Raw genomic sequence first — 21,515 nt, forward strand, 5'->3', positions numbered from 1 at the left:
CATGTATGTCTGCACTATGTTTGTACTTTCTTCTACACTGGAAGCTCCTGTCGTCAAGTCAAATTCCTTGTGTGTGTAAACATACTTGGTAATAAAGCTCTTCTGATTCTGATTATCTGATATGAAAAATGAATTAATCCCCTGATATGAAAAATGAAAAGATGGACAGGAAACGCCTTAGACCTTATTGATGATTCGGCTGGAGAAAAAGGAGGGCGTTTTCTCTCTGTGCGCATGGAAGTTCAGTGCCATGAGAGCATCAGGACCCACTGAGAAATAATTATTCATGGACAACACCTGGCAAGAAAACAACTTCATGATTGATTTAACAAATACTGTGTTTCATGGGATTTTATGCTAATAAATTGGTTGTGTTCAAATTTGCTTAGCATACAAATAATTTCATTTGCATGTTTCTGGGGTACATCCTCCTGCTGGTTGATCATATATTGTATGTACTGACCTTTGGCTTACGAAAATAGTTTCCTTTGGAGACAACTTGAACTTTCCACCTAACACATTAACAGCAGAAATACAAAATAAATTGAATGACAAAAGCCATTCCTCATAATTCACGACTTTACGGCACAGCCAGGGTCTTACCTGTCCATTTGGACTACCTCGGCCTCTAGAACATTCCTGAGCACCTGTTCTACTGGAATCTCTCCAGCATATCCTGCTCCCCATCCTAAAGAGTTTGATAAATCATTGCCTGTGCCCAACGGCAGGATAGTCACAAGAGGGATAAACTGATCCTGACCCTTTACAGAATGAGAAAGAGACAAACACAGACAATATTTTAATAACCCAAGAAACAACAAATGACCTTTTTTTAATGAAATAACACCACGAATGTGAATATAAGCATCACATAATGACATTACAGATCCTACTAGCAAGGCCACATACTGTACATGTACAGTCATTATATGGCACAGCGTTAAAACACATGGGGGAAAAAAGCTTGGCTTACATCCACAACAACTGAATTTAATATAATGTATAACATGTTCAAGTCCACTCAACTATTTGGCTACAGCTCTCACCTTCAGCTTCATGGTATCAATGGCATCCAGAACCCAGCCTACTGTGCCATCTCCCCCACACACCAGAACACGCACGCTGCCTGGGGGCAGAAGAGTACACAGCTGCAGGGCTTTAGAGGGAGGCAGCTCAGAAAGATCAAACACCTGGAAGAAACAAAAAACGAAATAACTTAACTTCTTGTTTTAATCATTAGATAGTAGGAAGAATGCGATCGGTCTTTCAAACAAAATAAAAAGAGCCAAGAATGCATGGAAACAGAGAGAGAGACTGGCTGATTATGTGAATGTAAGCACAGACTCAAGTGACACCTGCACGGGGTTCAGGAGGGTACGAAATTCTCCCAGTAAAACTTCCCCCATGTTGTTGCCACTTCTTGTGTTTGCCAAGACCAGAACCGGAGTCCAGCCACTCCCACAGACTGCAGCAAGCTGCATACAAAAAAAATTAAAATAATAACTATTAACGAGTTGGTCAGGTTATTTTCATTATTTTAATTTAGTCGACTGTGCAAGCATTTATCTATTTTACACATTTTGCAACATTTCAAAACTCTTTTGTTTGTAATTTATTCACAGCTGTGTTTTTTCAAATGCTTATGCATCTTTTCATTTATATATATTTGTTTAATCTATAAATACTGTTCATTTCAAATAAAAGCCTTTGTCACTTTTTTAAAAAACACAAATACTGCATTAAAGAATGGAAATAATGCAGTGACTCGAGATGCAAGTTGCATTTTTTCATGCTGAAAAAAGATGCTGAAAAAGTCAAAGATGTCAGTCTAAAACACTTTTACATATAAAAGCAATACATCTGACATTTATTACACTGCTTTTTGATTAATGGTTAATCATTTTGTATACCTATACATTTTCTGGTTTGATTATTATGTGTTTGTGACAACAATATAAATTACATTCATATATGCCGAAATTACATTTGAAAAAGAAAACTACACAAAATGAATTATCCTTTAAAGTTCTGTCAATTGTTCTCAACAGGTTACTACTACTGTATATCATATATGTAAAAACAAGCACAATGAACATGTACATCAGCCAGGAACTTACACTACACAATGGTGAAGAATAGTGCAAAAGTATGTAAAATGGGACACAATGTTTCATACTTATAATTATTATAAAGATTATTATAAAAAAATTAATAGAAATAAATTAGTAGAAGTAAATAGGCATTTTATTCCGTTTTTGTACCTCTGGTTTAAAACAGGCATGTCTCCTTTAAGACAAAAAAAAAAAAAAAAATAGAAAACTAGTCATTTTGGCAGCTTGGTTTCAACAAAAGCTGTTTTTGGACCAATAACCTCTGTGCCCTGCTTAAAAATTAAAAAAAAATTGTTGTAAATTTTTTTACATATCTTTGTGTTTGTGGATGGATCCTCACCTTGCTGTACTCATCAGGGTGTCTTCGGTGGAGTTTGTTGACTTGATAGAGGTAATATGGAGGTATGATAACAGAGCGGAACTCTCCAAGATCACACAAATCATCATTCAGACTAGAAAGGCAGTCATCATGCACTGTGGTCTGACACCATACACACCTATATATATTTAAAAATAAAAACAAAAAATGTGAGTGCGGGCACTTAGAACTGGTAGCTTGGTAGCTGTACTGACTGCAAACCCTCTGTAGTAAAACTCACAGTAAGATTTCTTATTTTGCACATAATATACTTTTAATAAATCATAAAAAATGGCACAAATAATTTTGAAATGATTTTAAATCAGCACTTCTTTTGGTTTGAGCCTTAGCAAAAGCAGACCTGGCACCAGTTTAGCACTACCTTTGACATTGAGGATTGAGGTGGACGGACCTGGTCATAATAGCTGGATTACAGGGATTACTGACTCTTTAATCAAACCATGCTTTAGAAAGATTAAACACAAGAGAAAAGGACAGGCTTCTGGTTTGCTCTGTTTGTTCAACAGTCAGGGACGTATTTTAAAGTGCCACAGCCTTAACAAAAATGGATTTCAACAGACGCTTTCAAGTTCTGTTCTAGGCTGTGTGCTCTCTGCTGCTATTGAACAGTGTCTAAAGTTGTTGCCATTCTGCCATCCTTTTTGCTTTAAGTTAAGATGTAAAAACACCTGTCTGTTCTTTAACATTTTCTTGTAAATACTGACTTTGACTTCTGTAAATATTGTTATAACTATGGAAGATCTAGGACCGTGGGTATCGGTTCTTTTCAAAATAATTTGTTATTGTTGTTTATAGTTAGAGATGCTATTTGTACTTTCTTTCTCATCTTAAAAAGTTCAAACCCATGCTAGAAGCTTGTTTTGTTTGCCTTGTTCTTTCCTCAATACATAAATTAATTCTTATTTTCACAAACCGTTCATTACATTTTGAAACCTTTAAAGTTGATCATGTGAAAATGCAGTTGTTCTTTTTTCCTACGTTAATTAAAACATTAAATATGAATATCAATTTTTCTTTTATCCGTTTCCCTTTCATATTTTCCTCAAACAAGGTTATTCATTTTTGTCCAAAATTGTGGTACAAGTTTAATATATCAAAATATATGACTGTTTTAGATCCTGATTTAGGAGGCTATTTCGCATCATAATTAGTGTTTTACTGAAAGAAAGAAAGAAAGAAAGAAAGAAAGAAAAACTCATGGTCATATTAAATACCTATAGTCGCAGAGTTTAGGTTGATTCCCGCATTGCTGTTTGCACTCGGCACAGTAGCTGGCGAGGGGCACATTTCCCCTGACCCACTGATGGTAAAACCTCCCATCTGTCTGACTCTGGGTCATGATCTCCTTACATGAGAGGATGCGATCTGCCCTCTGTATGCACTCCTCATCCGCACATATGCCGCAGCAGTCACAGAACGCCCCCTGCAGGATGGGCTGAGAGCACACGCAGCAGTAGGTGGGCTTGTTGAACAGGTCCGTGTAGTGCCAGCCATGTTTGCTCTTTCGGAACAGATCTTTCAGCTGAACTTTGCGTTTGGGACGCTGGAAGCTGCACCACAGTGTGATGAGCACTGGGACCAGAACAGCAACCGTGGTCCAGAGGAGCAAGGTCCACTCTTCCCTCAGCTCAGTACTCTCCTCCATAGCCACAATTCTAATTTTACAGGAATTTCGTCATGCACAAGTCAGATCAGATGAAAATAATCAGTGATTGCCAGCGATCGTCATTAGTCAAGGTGTGGAAGTTTTAACGTCCCACAACGAGCTTCTATTTCTAACCCCATCCGAGCAGCACATCATCATCGCATCGCCAGGCGATGCACCAAACCCGAGTCACACTTGTATTACAGCACAGCCATCGTAAACACCTCCTTGCTGTCAAACACTTGGTAAAGCGAGACAAATTGTACTTACAGCAGATAAATGCATTCACGTATATGTTCTAGGTACATTTTGTTTTCAAGGGGAAGATCCCGTCTTCATCTTTGTTATCCACGCATTTTAAAAGTGCTTTGAAACCACTGGAATAACACAAAAAGCGATTAAAAACCTTACCAGATTCATCTAGTTCAATATACGGAAACGGAAATGATGACGTGGGTTTATGGCGGAACATGTTCAGTGACCAATAGGAACACAATACGTGAGACAGAATGAGAACCGTAACATTTGCACGATTTTTATGCTTCACAGTATGACCGTTAAGCAGGGGCGTAGCCATCATTTCAGAAGTGAGGGGGGCAGAAATGTTATATACATATAAATATAAATAAATAAATAAATAAATAAATATATATATATATGTTATAGAGGTGTTAATGTTATGTTTTATGTTGTTGTATGCTAATGCATATAACAGTTTATTAGTCTATTTCTTTGATTTTGCAGTGTTTTGTGTGAGTAAATGTGTACTTTCAATTCATGTTTATAACATAAACATATAACATAAACATCAATAACAATTGAAAGGCCCTTTCTGATGACAATTTATTATGTAGCCATCTACTGTATGGGTGCTTGTCAGGTACAAATCAGATTATTGTAGTCTGGATAGCCAATATTAACATTATTTCAGTTACTGAAATACACAGACACCAAAATGCTATTTCATAATGCCTGAAACATTGATGCTATATTTATTTGTTTGTTTGTTTTTTCAATAAATTTCTGGCAACCACAAAACCACAGCGATCAGGTTTTAACCATTATGTTTTTTTTTCAGTTGAGTTTATTATAACTGCTCCCCTCTTATCCCAATCTGTGGTTTCTTACAATTATCATTTAACTAGCAATATGAAAAACAGTGAACACTATCATTTCTACTGCTTGTCTGATTAAGCACCTTCTTACAGTTTGCACTTGTAATATAATGACCCAAGTTTCTTTCTGCGGTCACTGATAGTCAAGCAGCTAAATTCAAGAAATGAACCAAATATATGCATCCAGTAAATAAAGTGTGCGATTCACTTGTAGGCATGAATACTAATGTTTTGCAGATAGAGACAGAGAGGTATTTAACAGTGATATTTAGGACCAATATTACAAACAACAAAATAACTGAACACTGGAAACCTGAGAGACTCGCTGAGTTTGATATGTCAATGTGAAAGTTTCTCAATACTGTACAGTCATACAAAACTTTCCACTTGAGCTCTCGGATCTATGGCTACTTTTATATGAGAGCTAGATTTACAAGAACAAAAACTAGTTGAAACAGAGAACATAGTAATATGAGTAACATGAGTAATATGAAAAAACATTTTCACAGAAGAAAACATTTTGCCTAACCAAGAGCATTTTCATCTGCTGATCCATCTTACAGTAAACAAAAACTACTGAGAGGAAAATTCAGAATCAAAACTAACACCTAGGAAATTAAATGCAACGATATAATAGCAATGTTCTTAATTTCTACATCAATAAAGAAATTTCAGAGTAAATAAAAATGCCTACTACTATGAAAATTTGTACTATATTTGTTATGAGTCAAATGCAAACTGTGCCCTGAAGGCGGAGAAAAAAAAACTAACTAAATAAAGCCTTTATACCAGTAAACAAGTCAGGTGCATGTAACATGCAATAAAATGTAAATACTAAAGAAAGTGTTGATACTGAAGCCCTTGAGCACACACTGTGCCTGTCCACAAGTACAAAAAATAAGCTAATTTTGCAGCATAAAAAGTTGTTGTATAACATACTGTAAACAGAGTTTGTTACAGAGGGCGTCCATAGCCAATGCAAAGCTCAAAGGCTCTTCTTATATTCATCTTCCCTTACAACTAAAAAGATGTAACAAACAAAGGTGGGTTATTGCTCCGTTGCTACCAAAAGAAATGTTAATTATGGAGGGACAAGTGCTGTGAACTTAAAAAAAAAAAATGAAACTGTCAGGTGTAGTTAAACTTTGTAGAATTACTATAAAAAAAAACAGGTTGTGTTACTCAGATCAGTGTTTTAACCATTGTGTAGCAGGGTCGTAGGCCTAGACATTGACGTTTAATTTAAAGTAAAGGCGACATCTTGTGGAAAATGTCTGTAACTACAGTCTCATCCAGATGTGCAGCCAGGAGTCGTCTTCTGTAGCCTATCCAGTGGCCTGTAAGCAGGGGTGCTGTGGGGTCGTGTATTTTTCCTCCTCATAAGTTGGGTAAACACTCAAGTGCAGTTATTTCGAACTGAGGACGGACGGAAATGAAAATGAAGCTGTTGGTATGCCTTTTTTGCGTGATCTTATTGACCTTCTGCACTGGTATGTTTTTCTTGCAGAAATCTTATACCATGGGTTTTATTTGCATATTACAGTGTTTTTGTTTTTCTTATCACTGTGGGTTGTGACGTTTGTGTGCATAGGCCTATTACTTGTTTTAGCGAGTCTTATTTTCATGTAAAATCAGAGCGTTTTGGAATATTTGGATAATGACTTTTGAAATAAATACCTAGGCTATTTTCTTTTCGGCCTACTTGCAGTTCTAGTAAAGACAGAAATGAGTGTATATTTCTGTGCGATTATTTTCATGATGTTTACGCCTAATACTTTGTCATTGTTTTATCCCCCTCACTTGCTTAACGATTTCTAATGTCTATACTCAACCCTATACTATAGCAAACTCAAAATTTGCGTAGTTATTTTTTTTATTGCTTTTTGATGTTTTCATTTTAGGCTATAGGCCTATTAGTTTTTATATATTCCTATTCCATCCCATCCTATTCAATATATTTCTATTCCTATTGTTTTAGGCTAGCTGCTGAAAATGTGACGGCTGAATAAACTAGTCTTTTAAATTATGTGATAATTTCACCCACCCTGCCCATCCCTATAAATTAAAGAATCGTATCTAATTATAGACTAACGTGAGCGAAACGTGTAAAAACTGCTTTGAAAAACGTGGTGCGGCTGTTTATCTGCCACGTCGGTGTTTACCGTTACGGGCTCATTTTCATACCCCCCGCGGGTCAGAGCTCCAGGTCACGCTCCGCGGGGAGACCCGCTCATGAATGGGCACTTTGTGTTCTTCCATAGAGAAACAGCGCTGGGAAAAGGAGGGAGGGGTTGAAATGGGGAGGCAGGAGAGAAAGTGAGTGAAGTGTATGTGTGTGCGTGCATGTCTGTGTGAAAGAGAGAAAAAAAAGGGAGCGAGATGAAGAAAGAAGGAAAGAGAAAGGCCAACATTCATACAAATTAGACCCCCAAAAGATTCGAGGAAATCTGAAAGAATAAAGGTTCACAGGAAGAATGGCCGCCTGCGGAAGAATGGAAAAAATAAAATTAGCATGTAGTAAAAAGAAAGACAGAAGGAGAAATTGGTAGGCTAATATTAAATGACACAAATTAAAGTCTTTGGTAATCTCATTTGTATACTACATAAAAAATATACATAATTAATCAAATGTTGTGACATGTTTTACATTATTCATATAGGCAACCCCTTAGTTATTTAGACAAATCAATCCGTTAAATGTATTCACAAGAATAAATCACGTTGTCATTACAATGAAATTACAGTATGAATTTGTGATCTTGATACACATATATGTCATGTTCCTAGATGCAAGCCCCATCATTAAGGAGAGTTTTGCAAAGCAGCTACTCCGCACCAAGAGACAGAAGCCTGGACACCCTGATGAACCTATGAGGGTTGGGTGCCAACAACAGACTCCTTTTATTTACATGCTTAATAACAAAGCTTAAGAAAACATCATGCATGGGAGCCTGGCTGTAATTCTTTGTGATAGTAAAGATCTGTTCACAATGTTGCTTTGTGCTGGTTTTAAATACCAAAATTCAAAAACAAATCAATAAGTGAACTTAGCTCCATGTCAGTAGAATTCAGAGTTCACGTGTATTTCAGGAACACATGCTGCATATGCAGAGGCTGGAGCAGAGGGCTCAGGAGACCAGCATGGAGCATTGGATGAACCCTCATTGCTTCCCTCGCTGTGACCGCAACTACGGCTACCCTGTGTAACAGGCCTGCTGTGATCCACAGGTTCTGATACCCCTCAGCTTTTGAATCTCACTGAAGACTGCAATGTTTGAGCTTACTATCATGATTTCACATATTACGTAAATTGTTTACATTCACACTTTTCCTTATAATAAAAGAGAATTGGTGAAGAAAGTAATTAGATTTGCAGTGTGTCTAGACATTTGGTTGAAGGCATTAATAATTGTTAACACTCTTTACATCATATGGGATGTTTTTTTCTTTATGTAGGCTACTGTCTTTTGTCTTAGTTCTGCCTTGGCTTTTAAAGAAGGCATATTAAATGTAAATCCTGTTTTATCATGGAAAACGGTTTATATTTAGGCTACTAAAATCCTACGTATCTGAGGGCAAAACAATTCAAAGTTTTTTTTTTTTTCAGGGCCTAGACAGGAATTCCGGCGACGACAAAGCTGAAAAACACCATGAAATGGATTCAATGAGAACGAAACGACCCAGAAACGCCGAGGCCAAGCACACAAAATCCACGAAGACACACACCTATCGATAGTGTAGACCCATTTTAGATGTCTTATTTAGATGAAAAATCTTAGAATCGTTAGAAGATTTTTTTTTTTTTAATAAAAACGAATTACAAAATTGCATTTTGAATAAGAGACTCGTGAATAAAATAAATGTTGTGCTCTAAATTTTGATTGTGACTGTGATTTTCATCTTTCGGGCTGAAGTAGTATTTTAGTTTCATTATGATATAAAGTCGAAACTAAAAAAAATATATAAAAAGTTTAAAAGACTGATGACGCCAAGAGTTTTTGACCTTTACACGGCAATATCTGGAGGCCTAACACTGATTGATCGAAAGCACTATGAATGTGTTGTGTAAACCTGAAAGTTTACATTTTGTTACGTGTCACAAAAGAAACCATAAAGTCCAAATAAATAAACAAATAAAAGGCTGTAAAATGGAATCAAGTTCCACCATTGTATAACACTGTATAAGTTAAATGTTTGGGAACTTTAAAATGTAGCTGTTTTCCTTAACGACATCTCGTTTTGCATTAAATGCTACTCTAACTGGGCAAATAAGCATAAATGTACGTTTTACGTGTTTTTTTATTACTTACAGGACTAATACACACACATATACATATTGTAAAATTATGATCGTGTAGGATTCGAGTAGACATTGGATGTGCGCTTTTCTATTTAATGTCACATTAAAGAACTTTTATTCGCACAATTCATCGATAATCACAATTACAAACGCCCTACAAAATAATTAGAAGTCTTTAAGTTTATACAATTTAACATTACATATTTATAAATACGAATTTGAGCTGAAATAAAGAGAAACAAAAGAAACGTGTTCATTATTATACACTTTACGTTTGAGATGAAAATTAGATTTTCATGTTACACTTTTATGTGTGTAAATTGTTAATGTCGCTGTACCGTGAAACAAGTGTATAAGTTAACTGGCGATATTAAATGACAAAATAAAATCAACGTAAATTACAAGAATTGAAAAGGTAATGATGTGGCGCAAAAACAATATGACGGTTAGTGTGCAAAATGTCAAGACTTAGTCTGTACATAAATGTTTTAATATTCGTCTGGGAGACAAAAATGATACTTTTATATATTTATAGATAAACAATTTGTAATTAATACTTATAACAAATGATCTGAGAACTCGTTAATGTATTTGAACGCAGTTCTGGTTTTGTTTATGGTGTCTAGTGCATGCAAATTTCTTAAAGCAACAATTTCACAATAAATACAGATTTCAGTGTGACAGAAAAGGGAATAAGATTTTTTTTATGCAATACACAGAATATTTTCGACAACAAAGGACTTCTGAAGAGATGAAAGGAGCATACTGGCTGCAGTAAATAATCATCTGTTGTCTTTAAAGAAGCCTTTATCAGTGCTACTCTCTTTGATTGTTACAGTCAGGAAGTTCGATGTCACATCGGTAACTATGACTTTCTCCACATTGCAGAAGGTGGGTCTCCAAGCATCTCCCTCCTCTGGCTCTCCAAATATGCGTGACACTGGAATTTTGGCAATAAGTGAAGGCTGTCTGCTGGTGGAATCACCACGTTCAAATGTTCTTCGTTTTGAATAGTGCTTCAGGTGTTTATGGTGAAAGTGGCTTGTCTGTGGATTAGTCCTGTGGCCTTGTAAGTCTGCACTAACACTGCTGGAATGCAAACTCCACTCTGGAACAACTCTGTTTTGTTTGTGTGAATAGGTAGCATCCATGTGCTTATGAGATATCTTAATTCTCCCACTTATTTCCGAGCATCTCTCTTCCTCTTCTCCCAAACCTAACTTTGCCATTTTGGAAGGAATGCTTGCCATGGTTTCGTCTGCTGCTCTTTTTGAATGCTCTGGATGTAAGGAGCTAGTATAGCCATCTGTGAAGCGTAATTTGGGCTTCCGTCCTCTCTTTTTTGGTGTGAGGGTAAAAGCATCAGTGCTGGGTCTGGGTGAGTGTGGAGAACGATGCTCCCTTGGTTCTGGAGGTGGAATCCTTACGCTCTCCCCTCGGTTGACTGTGCTGGGAGGGAAAATTGTGGGAACCACAGAACGTAGTCCTTCTCTCGCTCTAGGGGTCACCAAAGGCTCTGGACTGGGATATGCAATGCCTCTGGATGATTCATTTCTAAATCCGTAAGACTTCGCCTTTTCTTTAGCTTGGGCCTGTGAAAAATACATGTGTTTGAAAAATTAGCACAGAACTCAAAATTATGCCCTTATATAAAATGTATTCATTTACACAGACAAAAAATAAATAAATAAATAGTGCAAACCTAATAATAATATTATACACAATATTATACACAATATAGATCATTTCAGGATTATTATTATTTATTTGTTAATAAATAAATGACATTAACCTTTAGAAGAAAAGTCTTGAGCTTAGGTCCTCTTTTCTTGGGTCCAAATATTTCTCTCTCACGCTCCCTGTATGAAAATACAAGCGCAAGTGTGAAAACGTCTGTATTTTCGGCCGCCTAATAGTTTTACTTTATTTATTTTATACCTCTCTTCAAATGCAACGAATAGGCGTGAGTCTAGGATATTTTCCTCTGGTTCCCAAGTACTGTACCTGTGAGAACAAAAAAGTTTCACGTGATGACTGTCAATCTTTAGCTGCATTGAAACCACTGCTCTACCGGCCAGCTAGCAGGGCCAGCTAATGTTGCAGCATGCCATCTGCCAAAACCAGTCTGCAGTAATAACCAGATTGTTAACCTGCCAGTGGATGTACGCCCCTCGCGATAAATAGCAGGGTTGACGGCCATCACTGTCACCAAAACACCAGTGCAAGGCACAACAGACATAGGATGGGCATGTATTACTCACTTGGGCGACCAGCCTTTCCATTTCACGAGATATTCCATTCGACCCTGCGCGTGCCATCAGACACACACACACACACACACACACACACACACACACACACACACACACACAAAAGAATTCGTTAGCGCGAGCCGACGACATTAGCACATATATGCAAAAAATGTCGAGATATCTCTTCCACAACACATACCCGTCGTATTCTTCTCTTGATGATCGATTCGGCCGCGAACACCCTCTCTCCGACAGCCGACAGCTCCATGTTTAACGTTACCTTCGTCTACCGTTAGCTTGCAGCGTAGCTAGCCGTGAGCGCGAGTCCGGTCCGCCTGCTCTAGCTTCAGAATTCCATACAGCCCATAATACTCTAGTGCACAGCCAGACGTCATCACGTTCTTTAGTATGTTGCCTTGGCACCGCTTGTAGGTGGAAATATTTGGAGTCCGTTCATTGGCTCCGCTGTTGCTAAGTGGCAGGGTCTTGCTCTTAGTGACATACCTGCGTGCAGAAATATAAGATCTGCTCAATACTTGTAGGAATACATCAGAAGGTTAAAGTTTCATCGTAAACGTTACGTCAAGACCTACAGGTAAACGTAATCAGTTAAACGTTAGCAGAACAAGGACGTGTAGGCTACAAACTCTAAAAATTCCGTATTTTCTCAAACAGGCATAACTCATTAAAAATTTTTGATATAGGCTACTGTACATCTGTTATTATAGGAAAATGTATGCCATCTTATTCTGATGGATATTCTGCTATTCACGAGAATATTTTACTAATCCCGCCAAAATCGAACATGAAGTCTTTATCCACGACAAACTAATCATTGATGGAAATGAATATTGGTTTGAATATGAGTTCTACGGCAGAAAAACAGCCTAAATTTACACAAAATTATTATTTTTTTTTTTCTCGTGTCTTATATAGCCTACATTTTCTAAAAACCGTTAAATAAACGGAACGGGTTGAATTTGTGAGTATGCTAAATGATGATTTAAAGTATAGCCTACGGTAACCTACTTTACCACATTATTTTCTCTAAGAGGTGTAAGATTTTTGTTAGCCTAGTTTTTTGATAAATAAAAATGAACATATTGGCTACTTATGTTTTATCCAGTAGCCTACACGTCTGCTCATATTATTATTATTTAATATTTAGGTTTTGTCTTCAACTGTATGGCTCTTTCGAGAAAAAAGCTAATAAATAAAATGAACTAAAATAAGAAATAATTAATTCATTGACACTTTTAGTCCTAACATTGAACAGCCAAATCAAAAATCAAACTGATTAAACAGCACCATTGTAGTAGATTTATATTTTATACTTATTTTATAAATACCTCAATTTATTGAAAAAATGTAAAACGATGATGATAATAGCCAATGTATCTTATTAATTATTACAATACGCAAACGCTGACAACAAAGACAAAAACATACAGCACAATAATGCGAATGGAACATTTCATAATTATTAACTTTTTATTATCAAGAGTTACTAAATGCACTACAGTAGGTAACCTCTTAAATGGTTCCCCTAACAACGATTACACAGGCCAGACTTTGTCTGCATTAACATCGCTATTTTAGCTCAAACATGTATTTATTGACTTATTATTATTATTATTTAATATTCTAATTTTAGTGTAAAGGATGTAGATAGGTCTTATTATTTTATTAAAATAAAATATAAAAAAATATAATTTTGTAATTGGGTGTTCCATATAGCCTAATTCGATTTAAAAATCTCACATAATTATGTTGGTTTAACGAAAAACATAGGCTATTTTAAATATAAAATTAGGCCTATAGATAGAAATATAATTCATTTTGCCTAAGCATTGAAATGGCAAGCAAACATTACCAGCTCCATATGAAGGAAAAACAGTCATTCATTTATTGTTTTACCATTAATGGCCATGTAAAAGGAATACCGTTTTCGAAGCCTTTCCGAAAATGTTTACCAATCTCATGCTCAGTTCTGCACAATCACTTGGGTATCAAACAGGGCATGTCAGGTAAAAAAAAAAAAAAAAATCCCATCTATAGCTAAATTATAACATGAATTAATACGTTCCTGTGTGAATTTGAGATTTTTTTTTAAATTGTAACAGGTTTTTAAATGTAACATTATTTAGATAGGCCTATAAACAATAATATCTTCAAATAATATCTTAAAACTTTGAACATGAACATGAACGATGGGATAATGATTAACTTGGTGGCTTGTAAATTAGTTTACTGGGGGTTTATTCCGTGACTAAAGATAATGCTACACAATAATGAACAGTTGAATAGTGGTTTGAAGAAATATTGTGACGATTGCGATTTCTCTACAAAAAATTAAGGCTTCCGTTTTCATTTGTAGATTTTTTTATGCATAACAAACTAGGTAAACAGCAGGCTTGTGGTTGGTTCTGCGGAAGATGATTGGTGGTTTGAATACTGCAGTGGTTATATCCGTATATGGGCTCTAGATCGAGCTGGAAGAATATTATTGGTTAACTCGTTTCTGGGCAACTAGCATGAGAAATTCTGCACAATTTACAAAGGGAAATGGCAAATACACTACTATTTTTGCCCCGTGTTTCAGTCTGTTTGATGCAATTTTCGATCATGTTAAAAATATTTATTTCGATGTAAATAAAAGGTTTTACCAAAACATATTTACATGGTTTCCGTGCTTTTGTTGGATTATTGATTATTTATGTCACATTGTGTCCAGCACTTACACATTTAATAAGACCATAAATCGAGCACTTTCTGCTGCATATTAGTTTACCAGTCAACATATATATTTTTTTATTTTATATAGCCTAATTATACAATGGAGATAAACATGGGAAAATTTCGGAAAAGACGTGCTTTACGTTATTGATTTAGCCTATATTTAAAAAAATGCCACATAAATTAATCTAAGCTTTGCCAATATAAACACGTTACCAACACTTCTAGGTTATCTTTGATTTTCAAGTAGCCATAGCTAAAAAAGCACCTCAACTGCTAGCCTAATTATTTTAGTGAGATAAACATAAGTTATTTTCCTGAAGGCTTGTATTAACTTGTATTAACATCATATTATTATTATTTAATGTGATCAAATTATTATCGTAGGTCTGGGCTATTTTAAACAAGACAATATTATTTTAATAACCTCAAGTTTTAGAACGTCTCTAGGCTACCTCTCTCATTATCAAAACGTTTTATTTTACTAAAGCCATCTGTGATATTTAGTAACCTAATGCTTTACTCAAATAATCTTTACTATTTTATTATTTCAAAAGAAGCTGTTCAAGTCGTCTTTTAAACAAACTTGGCGAAATTAACCAGCTACAGCTAAAATGTACTGCAGTAAAGCTGAATTCATCAGCTGATCGCAAATAAAGTGGATGGACCAAAGGAAGCCATTTTATAACCGCAGCGAGGGCAGCTTTATCTCAGACGGTGCTGCAAAGGAAATGGTTGATTCCGTTTCAGTGAGGCTGAAGTGCTTTTCCGTAGCCCACCTTTGACACAAATTTCAGCTCTAACCAACCTCTGCCTAGTTTTTGGATAGACTAATACCTATCATGATCTTGCCGTGAGTAAGAGAGACGTTTGCTGTCCGCCATGTTAGCGCTGACAAAAAAATGAGTCGAGTTTTATACATCAGGCTGTTCAAAGCTTCATACATTCTCAATGATGGTAGCTTATAAAGCGAAAGCTACTATTAAGCCTAATACAATTAAATTTCTATCCTTATAGCCTATAGTGTCTTTTACCTAACCTTTGACGATGCATATACGGGATGAATCTCTTCTTGCCGGTCTCGTATGGACCGTATATATTGTGCGCATAAATAAAGTTGGTAATAGTCTGAAGGCACATTCCATTTGGATGACATTAAAAGTGTACACTCTATCTATAAACGCGAATTCGGAATACTTATGAGCTGCATAAAGCATTCTGCCTGCATACGCACATATAATAATGCCTGTAAGATGTTAATTGCTGAAATGTCCGCGCTGTTTGGGCTATTTCCCCCCAGCTAGCTCCGGTAAACCCATCAGGCAAATCCTTTTTTTTTGCAGTCTGTCCTACTACTTCTAATTGTGTTTTGCTGAATAGACTTTTCAGAGGCAGATGTGACAAATTAGACTTGCGTCTCCGCAATATCACGGTAGCCTATATACTTAAGTTCAGTGATTTCAATAGTAATGTCTCCCATCCAATAGTCCGGTTTTTTTTGACAACCTGTATGTCAATGCCCAAAATGTTGTGACTCAAAATTCGATGTACAGATTTTTATTCTAAATAGCCGTGAGCTTTATCTGAACACAAAAGGAAAATCCATTAAAATGCCAGGTGAAAGTTTCCTTACTTATGTTAGTTGCCTTACCTGAGAGCTCACTGAATTTCCTTTTTTTTTTTTTTGGGTGTTCTGCAATATCAACATGAAAACAGATTTTTAGTTTAGCTGTTCCTGGGTAATGTTTCTTGTAGCAAGAAATGTGACATCTCTTAAATAAAAAATAATCCAACAGGCAATTAAATGAAAAGTTTGTCTTGACAACCCTGCTGTTTTAAATGGGATGCTTTATGTGATCTCGATAATCAGCGTAGATAAGCTTCGCGCATAATGAAAGGCTGTAAAGGACTAGAGGACTTTTAAATTAGGCCTAGTCTATAACAGCGCTTGGAAAGTGAGACAGCACTGCTGTTTCCATTACTCCCACAGACGTGCTAGTTTTCATCGGATGATACTAGTCGGAGTTGTGCTAAACTTAGCCGCAGTTTTATGTAAGTAGGCTAAATTAAATAACTATTTATTCCCAGTCTTGGAATCATGAATGAATGCCCATCTCAATAATTTTTTTTGTGAAAAAATGATAGCATTGTAGATGGAGTAAAAGCAGGCAAACCCTCTTTAACTAAAAAACAATTGAGAAAAAATCCACATGGCAAAAGTCCAAGTCCATGTGCTATGTAAAGGCTGTGCAAAGTTCAGTCTGATAGGCCTACTGATGTCTTGCATTTACATGATAGTAATGTTTTGCTATCTCTCATATGGGCTAACCGTTAGCTCGTCTCACATGTGAGTTTAATAGGAACACTTCTGTTCATCATACACACACACCTGCTTGCGGTACAAGCAAAGATCTTATTCAAGAACGTAAAATAAAACTTTTAATATAATTAGACAAACCTAAATAACACATTTCAAGTGACATTAAAAAAAGACTATAAAAGACAGATCAGTAGAAAATGTTTCTCAGTATTACATGTGTAGTAAGTGCTTCTTATATTTAAGCCTTCTGAAATACAGCAATGCAAACAGCTTTAAGCTAATATTGTACAAGCTAATAACAGGAAAACCTGTTTAGTTTTTTTTCTATCCCTAACATGGAATAGTTAAATGTGTACATTTGAAAATTAATTCAGATCAGTTCAATCAAACACAATCTGAAACAAAACTTAACACTAGATTGTTTCAAAAATTTCAGGCAAGTTTGAAGACTTGATGATTAGACATGCTTTACATTTATACAAATTCACAGTAAATAGTCAGTAGTCTTTATAGACTTTATATCCATCACATATTCCTAAACTGTAACATACTCCTTGAATGTCACTGTAAGGCAGTTTGCTGTGACATCTGTGATTATTATATTCCCAAGAAAAGGTGTAAAGCTTTGAACAGATTTTTTCATTTCTTTCTCTACTTGCTCTGGTGCAGAGACCGCTGCTTTCCCAGTCGGTATAGAGTTTCCAATCTGAGAATGTGTCGGATTTTTTTTCTCTTCTCTCAACCTTACACAGCTGAGGTCTATGGGTTCGTCTTGGTTGGAGTCCAAAATTTCAAAGTCATGTCCGCCAGAGTGCTGATGGTCATTGAAGTGTGTGGTGCCGTTACAAGAGTGAGACAAGTCAGTATTCGGAGCATTTGTACTCTGAGAAATTAGGAGCCTTTTAGCCTCCCCACTGTCACTGTCTGGCTCAGAGTAGCAACGCTTTCGAGGCAAGGTGAGGGGACCATATTGAGTAGATTGGGTGCCTTTTTGATCACTTTTCTCAATAGGCACTGTAGTCAGACTGGTTTTGTTTGTCAGTTGCAAGGGCTGTTCATTAGATACATAATCTCCAGTGCTGCCAGGCTTCTTTGAGTTGTTTGGCTCAAACACTATGGAGCATGTTTTTTTAGGATTGTTCCCTCCACAAGATGATAGTCCATTGGAAAGCCTAAAACAGGCAGACTCAGCTTTACTGTCCTTTTTTATCACTTTCAAAAGACTTTGCTTCTTTGTGTGCTTTATCTTCTCTGTGCTCTCATCTGTTCCACAGGACTTACAATCTTGTGCTTGCCTTTTTTCCTCAGAATCTGCTGTTCCTTTCTTAATTTTAGCTGCCTGGGTGCCATTTTCCATGTATTTGCTCATGACGATGACAATGCGCCCATTTTTATTCTTGTTCTTCACAATCTTCAGTTTGCGGCTTATTCCATTGGGCGGTGCCTTGTCTTCCTTTGCATCACTGTTTGTGTTCATGTTTAAGTCAGCGCCACCATTTACTTTAGGAAGCTTTTTCAACTCCATTGTAATATTCCTCACCTTACTGAGGCACTCAGAATCCTTACTTTGGACCCATTTCTGCTGTAGAGCTGGAGAGAAGTTCCATTCCTTGTCAGCCAACTCAGGAACTTTGGTCTCCTTGACCCTCTGATACAGCGAGTCATACATTTTAGGGTTTGGTTGATAGTGGTGGTGTTTCTTGCTGTTGAGCTGGTAGTAGTGCTTTTTTTCCCCATTTATTCGTGCCCTTCCCTGCTTGTCTTTTGGGTTGAGCTGGTAGGAATGGTGCTTCTTGCTGTTAAGCTGGTATTGCTGACTTTGGACCAGGTCTGAAGTTGTTTTGGATTGGTTATCCTCACCCTGTGACACCTCCTGAAGGTCGGTAAGAACACTGGATCTTCGAGCAAATGATGGTACCTTAGAAATCAGACAAATCAACAATGAGCTTTGCAGTAGAAACAATTAGTGACATGACTTTCACAGAAGTGAATTGGGCACATGTTTGTAAGTGATGGTGAAATACCTGCAGGAGAAGATGTTTTGGTTTTGGTCCCCGTTTACGATAACCCATTAGCTGCGCTTGTCTTTCCCTGAATCGAAAAGTTTTAGAAAAATAAGACACAAGATAATATATTTAACTTTTAATTTATTCTGACTACTTGTCCCACACTCTCAGAAAAAAGGTACAAAAGTTGTCACTGGGGCCGGGGCGGTACCTTTTCAAAAGGTACACCTTTGCATATTAGTACCTAAAGTGTACCCAAATTATAAATATTAGCACATTTTGAAAAGGTACTGCCCCAGAGACAACTTTTGTACCTTTATTTCTGAGAGTGCATTATAGTCAAGTTACTGCCTGTTTTGTGTATCCTTTCAAATATGGTCTGGCTTTAAATAGCCCACCACTGGCATTCATAAAATTTACTCACATAAAATAAAGAGCATTATGTGTTGCTTCAGACAGCACACAACTTGTTTACTAATTTGGTGGACAATCCCATTTGGAAAGGAAGAAATAAAAACAAAGATGACAAAACATATGAATAAATCGCTCTCTATAATATTGCGTTATTTGACAGGCTTTTCCAATGGGTTCTGTTATTTATTTGTTAGCTCAAACTACGCATACGGGCTGTCGAAAGAAATGGGGCCATCAGCTTTTTTCCCATCGACCTTCTATAAAATAATATTGCAAAAACCTAATTAGACGACCTAGAACGGTTCTATACTCAAGGGGTGCGTGCAATTACTCCAAACAGAATTCCGAGTCACGAGGGAGACTGCTAATGGTGCGCGCAGATGCCAGTCAAAGGGGATGAATACCCGACAAAAATGTGTGTGGAATTTCGGGAAAGCGTGAATGCATGTGTAGCCACGGAAAACTGCCTATTTGTAATGAAAGTGGGCGTGCACTTCGGCTAGAAGATTGATAGAAAATAATATATATGTATTTGTGCTTACTGCAATGCTTTCGGTTTAGGGCGTCTAGAGAGTACGGACACGGTCAGCCAACCGGAAGAAATGATTAATAGTACAATATTGAAAGAGCGGCGCGTTTGAGATAAAATGGTTCCATAAAGAACGCAAGGGGTCTCAAAGGATCATTTTCTGGCTACGTCTGTATGTAAACATTCTTTAATGGCTGGTTTCTGACCGTGGCATTTGTGTACCGCGCAATTACGTTCAGTCATATATTATGGCGCGCCTGCGCACAAGTTCTCTCCAGATCTGTGCACCCCCTTTCTGTCAGTAAGAGAAAGTGAAAAAGAATGAGCACGAGCACAGCGGCAGCGAAAAAGCGTCTTCTCCCCTCTTCCCGTTTCGGCTATACAAGCTCAGAGCGTCAAGCCAAGACTGCAATGTCTCACCTGTTTTGGAAAGCGACGAGAAGTCTCGGGTCCAGAATATTTTCCTCTGGCTCCCACGTGTTATATCTATAAAGAGAAGAAAGGTGGCGGAGAGCGAGGGGAGAGCAGAGTAGCATGAATATCACCAGCTCCCTCAACCGAACTATCTAACGTGGCTGTCATCTGAAGGACTAACGCCACTAACAAGGTCCTAATAAACGAATCTTCAAGCATGTTAGAGAATTAAAAATAGGCTATTGATGCTACATGGTTGATGCATTCTTTATTTTTAGGTATACTTATATATGTTTTATTTTGCAAAAACAGAACCACATTTCGATAGCATAAAGCTTACATTTGAAACATTATTTACCATCGCGAGCACAAGTTGACATTCCTGCGTCAGTTAAGCGCGAACGCTCTCTCACACACACACACACACACACACACACACACACAACACGACACATTAAAACAGCAAAGCAAGTGACATCTTGAAGTGAAACTTACTTGGGAGACCAGCCTCTCCACTTTACCAGGTACTCACACCTTCCCTGCAAATATCATAAAAACAAAGTTTTTGTTTTTTTCGATTGGGAATTACTGCAAGTAAAATAAATAATCCATTATCCTGGGTTTCGGAAACAAATCCCTACTCTTGTGCGCTCTCTTTTAAAATACAAAACCTTACCTGCACGTTTTATAGGCTTACAACATGAATAAATGTAAAGTGTTTGTTAAGAGAAAACCGCAAACCTTTCTAATGCGTTTCTTTTCGATGCTTTCCACCGCGAAGACGTGCTCACCCGCGGCGGGCAGCTCCATTTTCAGCGCGCGCTGTAATACTTCTCAGTGTGCGCGCGATAACATGAGTGCTCTTCTCGCGCAGGTTTCTCGCGCTCTCCCGCTCCGTATGGTCTTTCGCTTCTCAAGCGAGATTCAGTTTTAACTCTCAAATGAGCTGTACAACGTACTTCATGCAAATAGCCATGAGCGTGACGTCACAGCAGGAGGGGCGGTGTAGAGGCTGGTCAGCCCGGTGCCGCGGGTTGACTGAGCAAATGAAGAGTAGTTATTGCAGCCCTTCAAGTACTGAGCGAGAATTCCTCCTTCATGACGCAAAGTGGGGCACACTTGTGTCCATTTTTAAATTTAAGCTTGATTAGTTCTTCAGGTGTCATTTAGCAGTTTAGTGAGCAGGCTAAATCATTATCAGCATCAGCAAGGTTTTTAATCGTGTGGATTTGCCATCCATTTTAAGTTTATATCAGTGGAGAGACAACTCTGAGGAAGATAATATTCTGAAACA

General features: G+C 37.1%; 4 protein-coding genes across 4 annotated transcripts in view; 1 reads left to right on the top strand and 3 right to left on the bottom strand.

Moving 5' to 3' along the window:
- Positions 1-4,575, bottom strand: part of dgke (diacylglycerol kinase, epsilon) — a 12,831-nt gene extending 8,256 nt beyond the window's left edge. Inside the window, exons 1-7 of the mRNA XM_016461807.1 lie at positions 3,705-4,575; positions 2,452-2,608; positions 1,356-1,475; positions 1,047-1,190; positions 604-761; positions 464-512; positions 184-297 (exon numbers count right to left, since the gene is read on the bottom strand). Of these exons, the coding sequence (XP_016317293.1) occupies positions 184-297; positions 464-512; positions 604-761; positions 1,047-1,190; positions 1,356-1,475; positions 2,452-2,608; positions 3,705-4,135 (1,173 nt within the window). The 5' untranslated portion in view covers positions 4,136-4,575. The remainder of the gene's footprint in view (positions 1-183; positions 298-463; positions 513-603; positions 762-1,046; positions 1,191-1,355; positions 1,476-2,451; positions 2,609-3,704) is intronic.
- A 2,113-nt stretch (positions 4,576-6,688) lies between these two features.
- On the top strand, positions 6,689-8,973 carry cunh17orf67 (chromosome unknown C17orf67 homolog). The gene is made up of 4 exons (XM_016461801.1): positions 6,689-6,740; positions 8,038-8,126; positions 8,341-8,478; positions 8,858-8,973. Exons 1-3 carry the CDS (start codon positions 6,689-6,691, stop codon positions 8,455-8,457), a joined length of 258 nt encoding a protein of 85 aa, XP_016317287.1. The 3' UTR covers positions 8,458-8,478; positions 8,858-8,973.
- A 980-nt stretch (positions 8,974-9,953) lies between these two features.
- Positions 9,954-12,180, bottom strand: cbx8b (chromobox homolog 8b). Its single transcript, XM_016461798.1, has 5 exons — positions 12,002-12,180; positions 11,812-11,855; positions 11,489-11,554; positions 11,343-11,409; positions 9,954-11,142 (listed from the first exon to the last, which is right to left on the bottom strand). Exons 1-5 carry the CDS (start codon positions 12,068-12,070, stop codon positions 10,333-10,335), a joined length of 1,056 nt encoding a protein of 351 aa, XP_016317284.1. The 5' UTR covers positions 12,071-12,180; the 3' UTR covers positions 9,954-10,332.
- A 5,132-nt stretch (positions 12,181-17,312) lies between these two features.
- Positions 17,313-21,309, bottom strand: LOC107669529 (E3 SUMO-protein ligase CBX4-like). Its single transcript, XM_016461799.1, has 5 exons — positions 20,963-21,309; positions 20,717-20,760; positions 20,228-20,293; positions 18,883-18,949; positions 17,313-18,776 (listed from the first exon to the last, which is right to left on the bottom strand). The coding sequence occupies exons 1-5, from the start codon at positions 21,029-21,031 to the stop codon at positions 17,394-17,396; spliced, it is 1,629 nt and encodes a 542-aa protein (XP_016317285.1). The 5' UTR covers positions 21,032-21,309; the 3' UTR covers positions 17,313-17,393.
- Between the last annotated feature and the right edge of the window lie 206 nt (positions 21,310-21,515).

Source organism: Sinocyclocheilus anshuiensis, unplaced genomic scaffold (assembly GCF_001515605.1).
Source record: "Sinocyclocheilus anshuiensis isolate Anshui unplaced genomic scaffold, SAMN03320099.WGS_v1.1 scaffold612, whole genome shotgun sequence".
Classification (NCBI taxonomy): domain Eukaryota; kingdom Metazoa; phylum Chordata; class Actinopteri; order Cypriniformes; family Cyprinidae; genus Sinocyclocheilus; species Sinocyclocheilus anshuiensis.

Coding starts and splice junctions, on each gene's coding strand:
- cbx8b (XM_016461798.1), bottom strand. CDS start 12,070: ATGGAGCTGTCGGCTGTCGGAGAGAGGGTGTTCGCGGCCGAATCGATC. Junction 11,555..11,811: donor TGGAAAGGCTGGTCGCCCAA/GTGAGTAATACA, acceptor TTGTTCTCACAG/GTACAGTACTTGGGAACCAG. Junction 11,410..11,488: donor TTCGTTGCATTTGAAGAGAG/GTATAAAATAAA, acceptor ATTTTCATACAG/GGAGCGTGAGAGAGAAATAT.
- cunh17orf67 (XM_016461801.1), top strand. CDS start 6,689: ATGAAGCTGTTGGTATGCCTTTTTTGCGTGATCTTATTGACCTTCTGC. Junction 6,741..8,037: donor CTTATTGACCTTCTGCACTG/GTATGTTTTTCT, acceptor TCATGTTCCTAG/ATGCAAGCCCCATCATTAAG. Junction 8,127..8,340: donor ACCCTGATGAACCTATGAGG/GTTGGGTGCCAA, acceptor CGTGTATTTCAG/GAACACATGCTGCATATGCA.
- LOC107669529 (XM_016461799.1), bottom strand. CDS start 21,031: ATGGAGCTGCCCGCCGCGGGTGAGCACGTCTTCGCGGTGGAAAGCATC. Junction 20,294..20,716: donor TGGAGAGGCTGGTCTCCCAA/GTAAGTTTCACT, acceptor TTCTCTTTATAG/ATATAACACGTGGGAGCCAG. Junction 18,950..20,227: donor CTCGTCGCTTTCCAAAACAG/GTGAGACATTGC, acceptor TTTTCGATTCAG/GGAAAGACAAGCGCAGCTAA.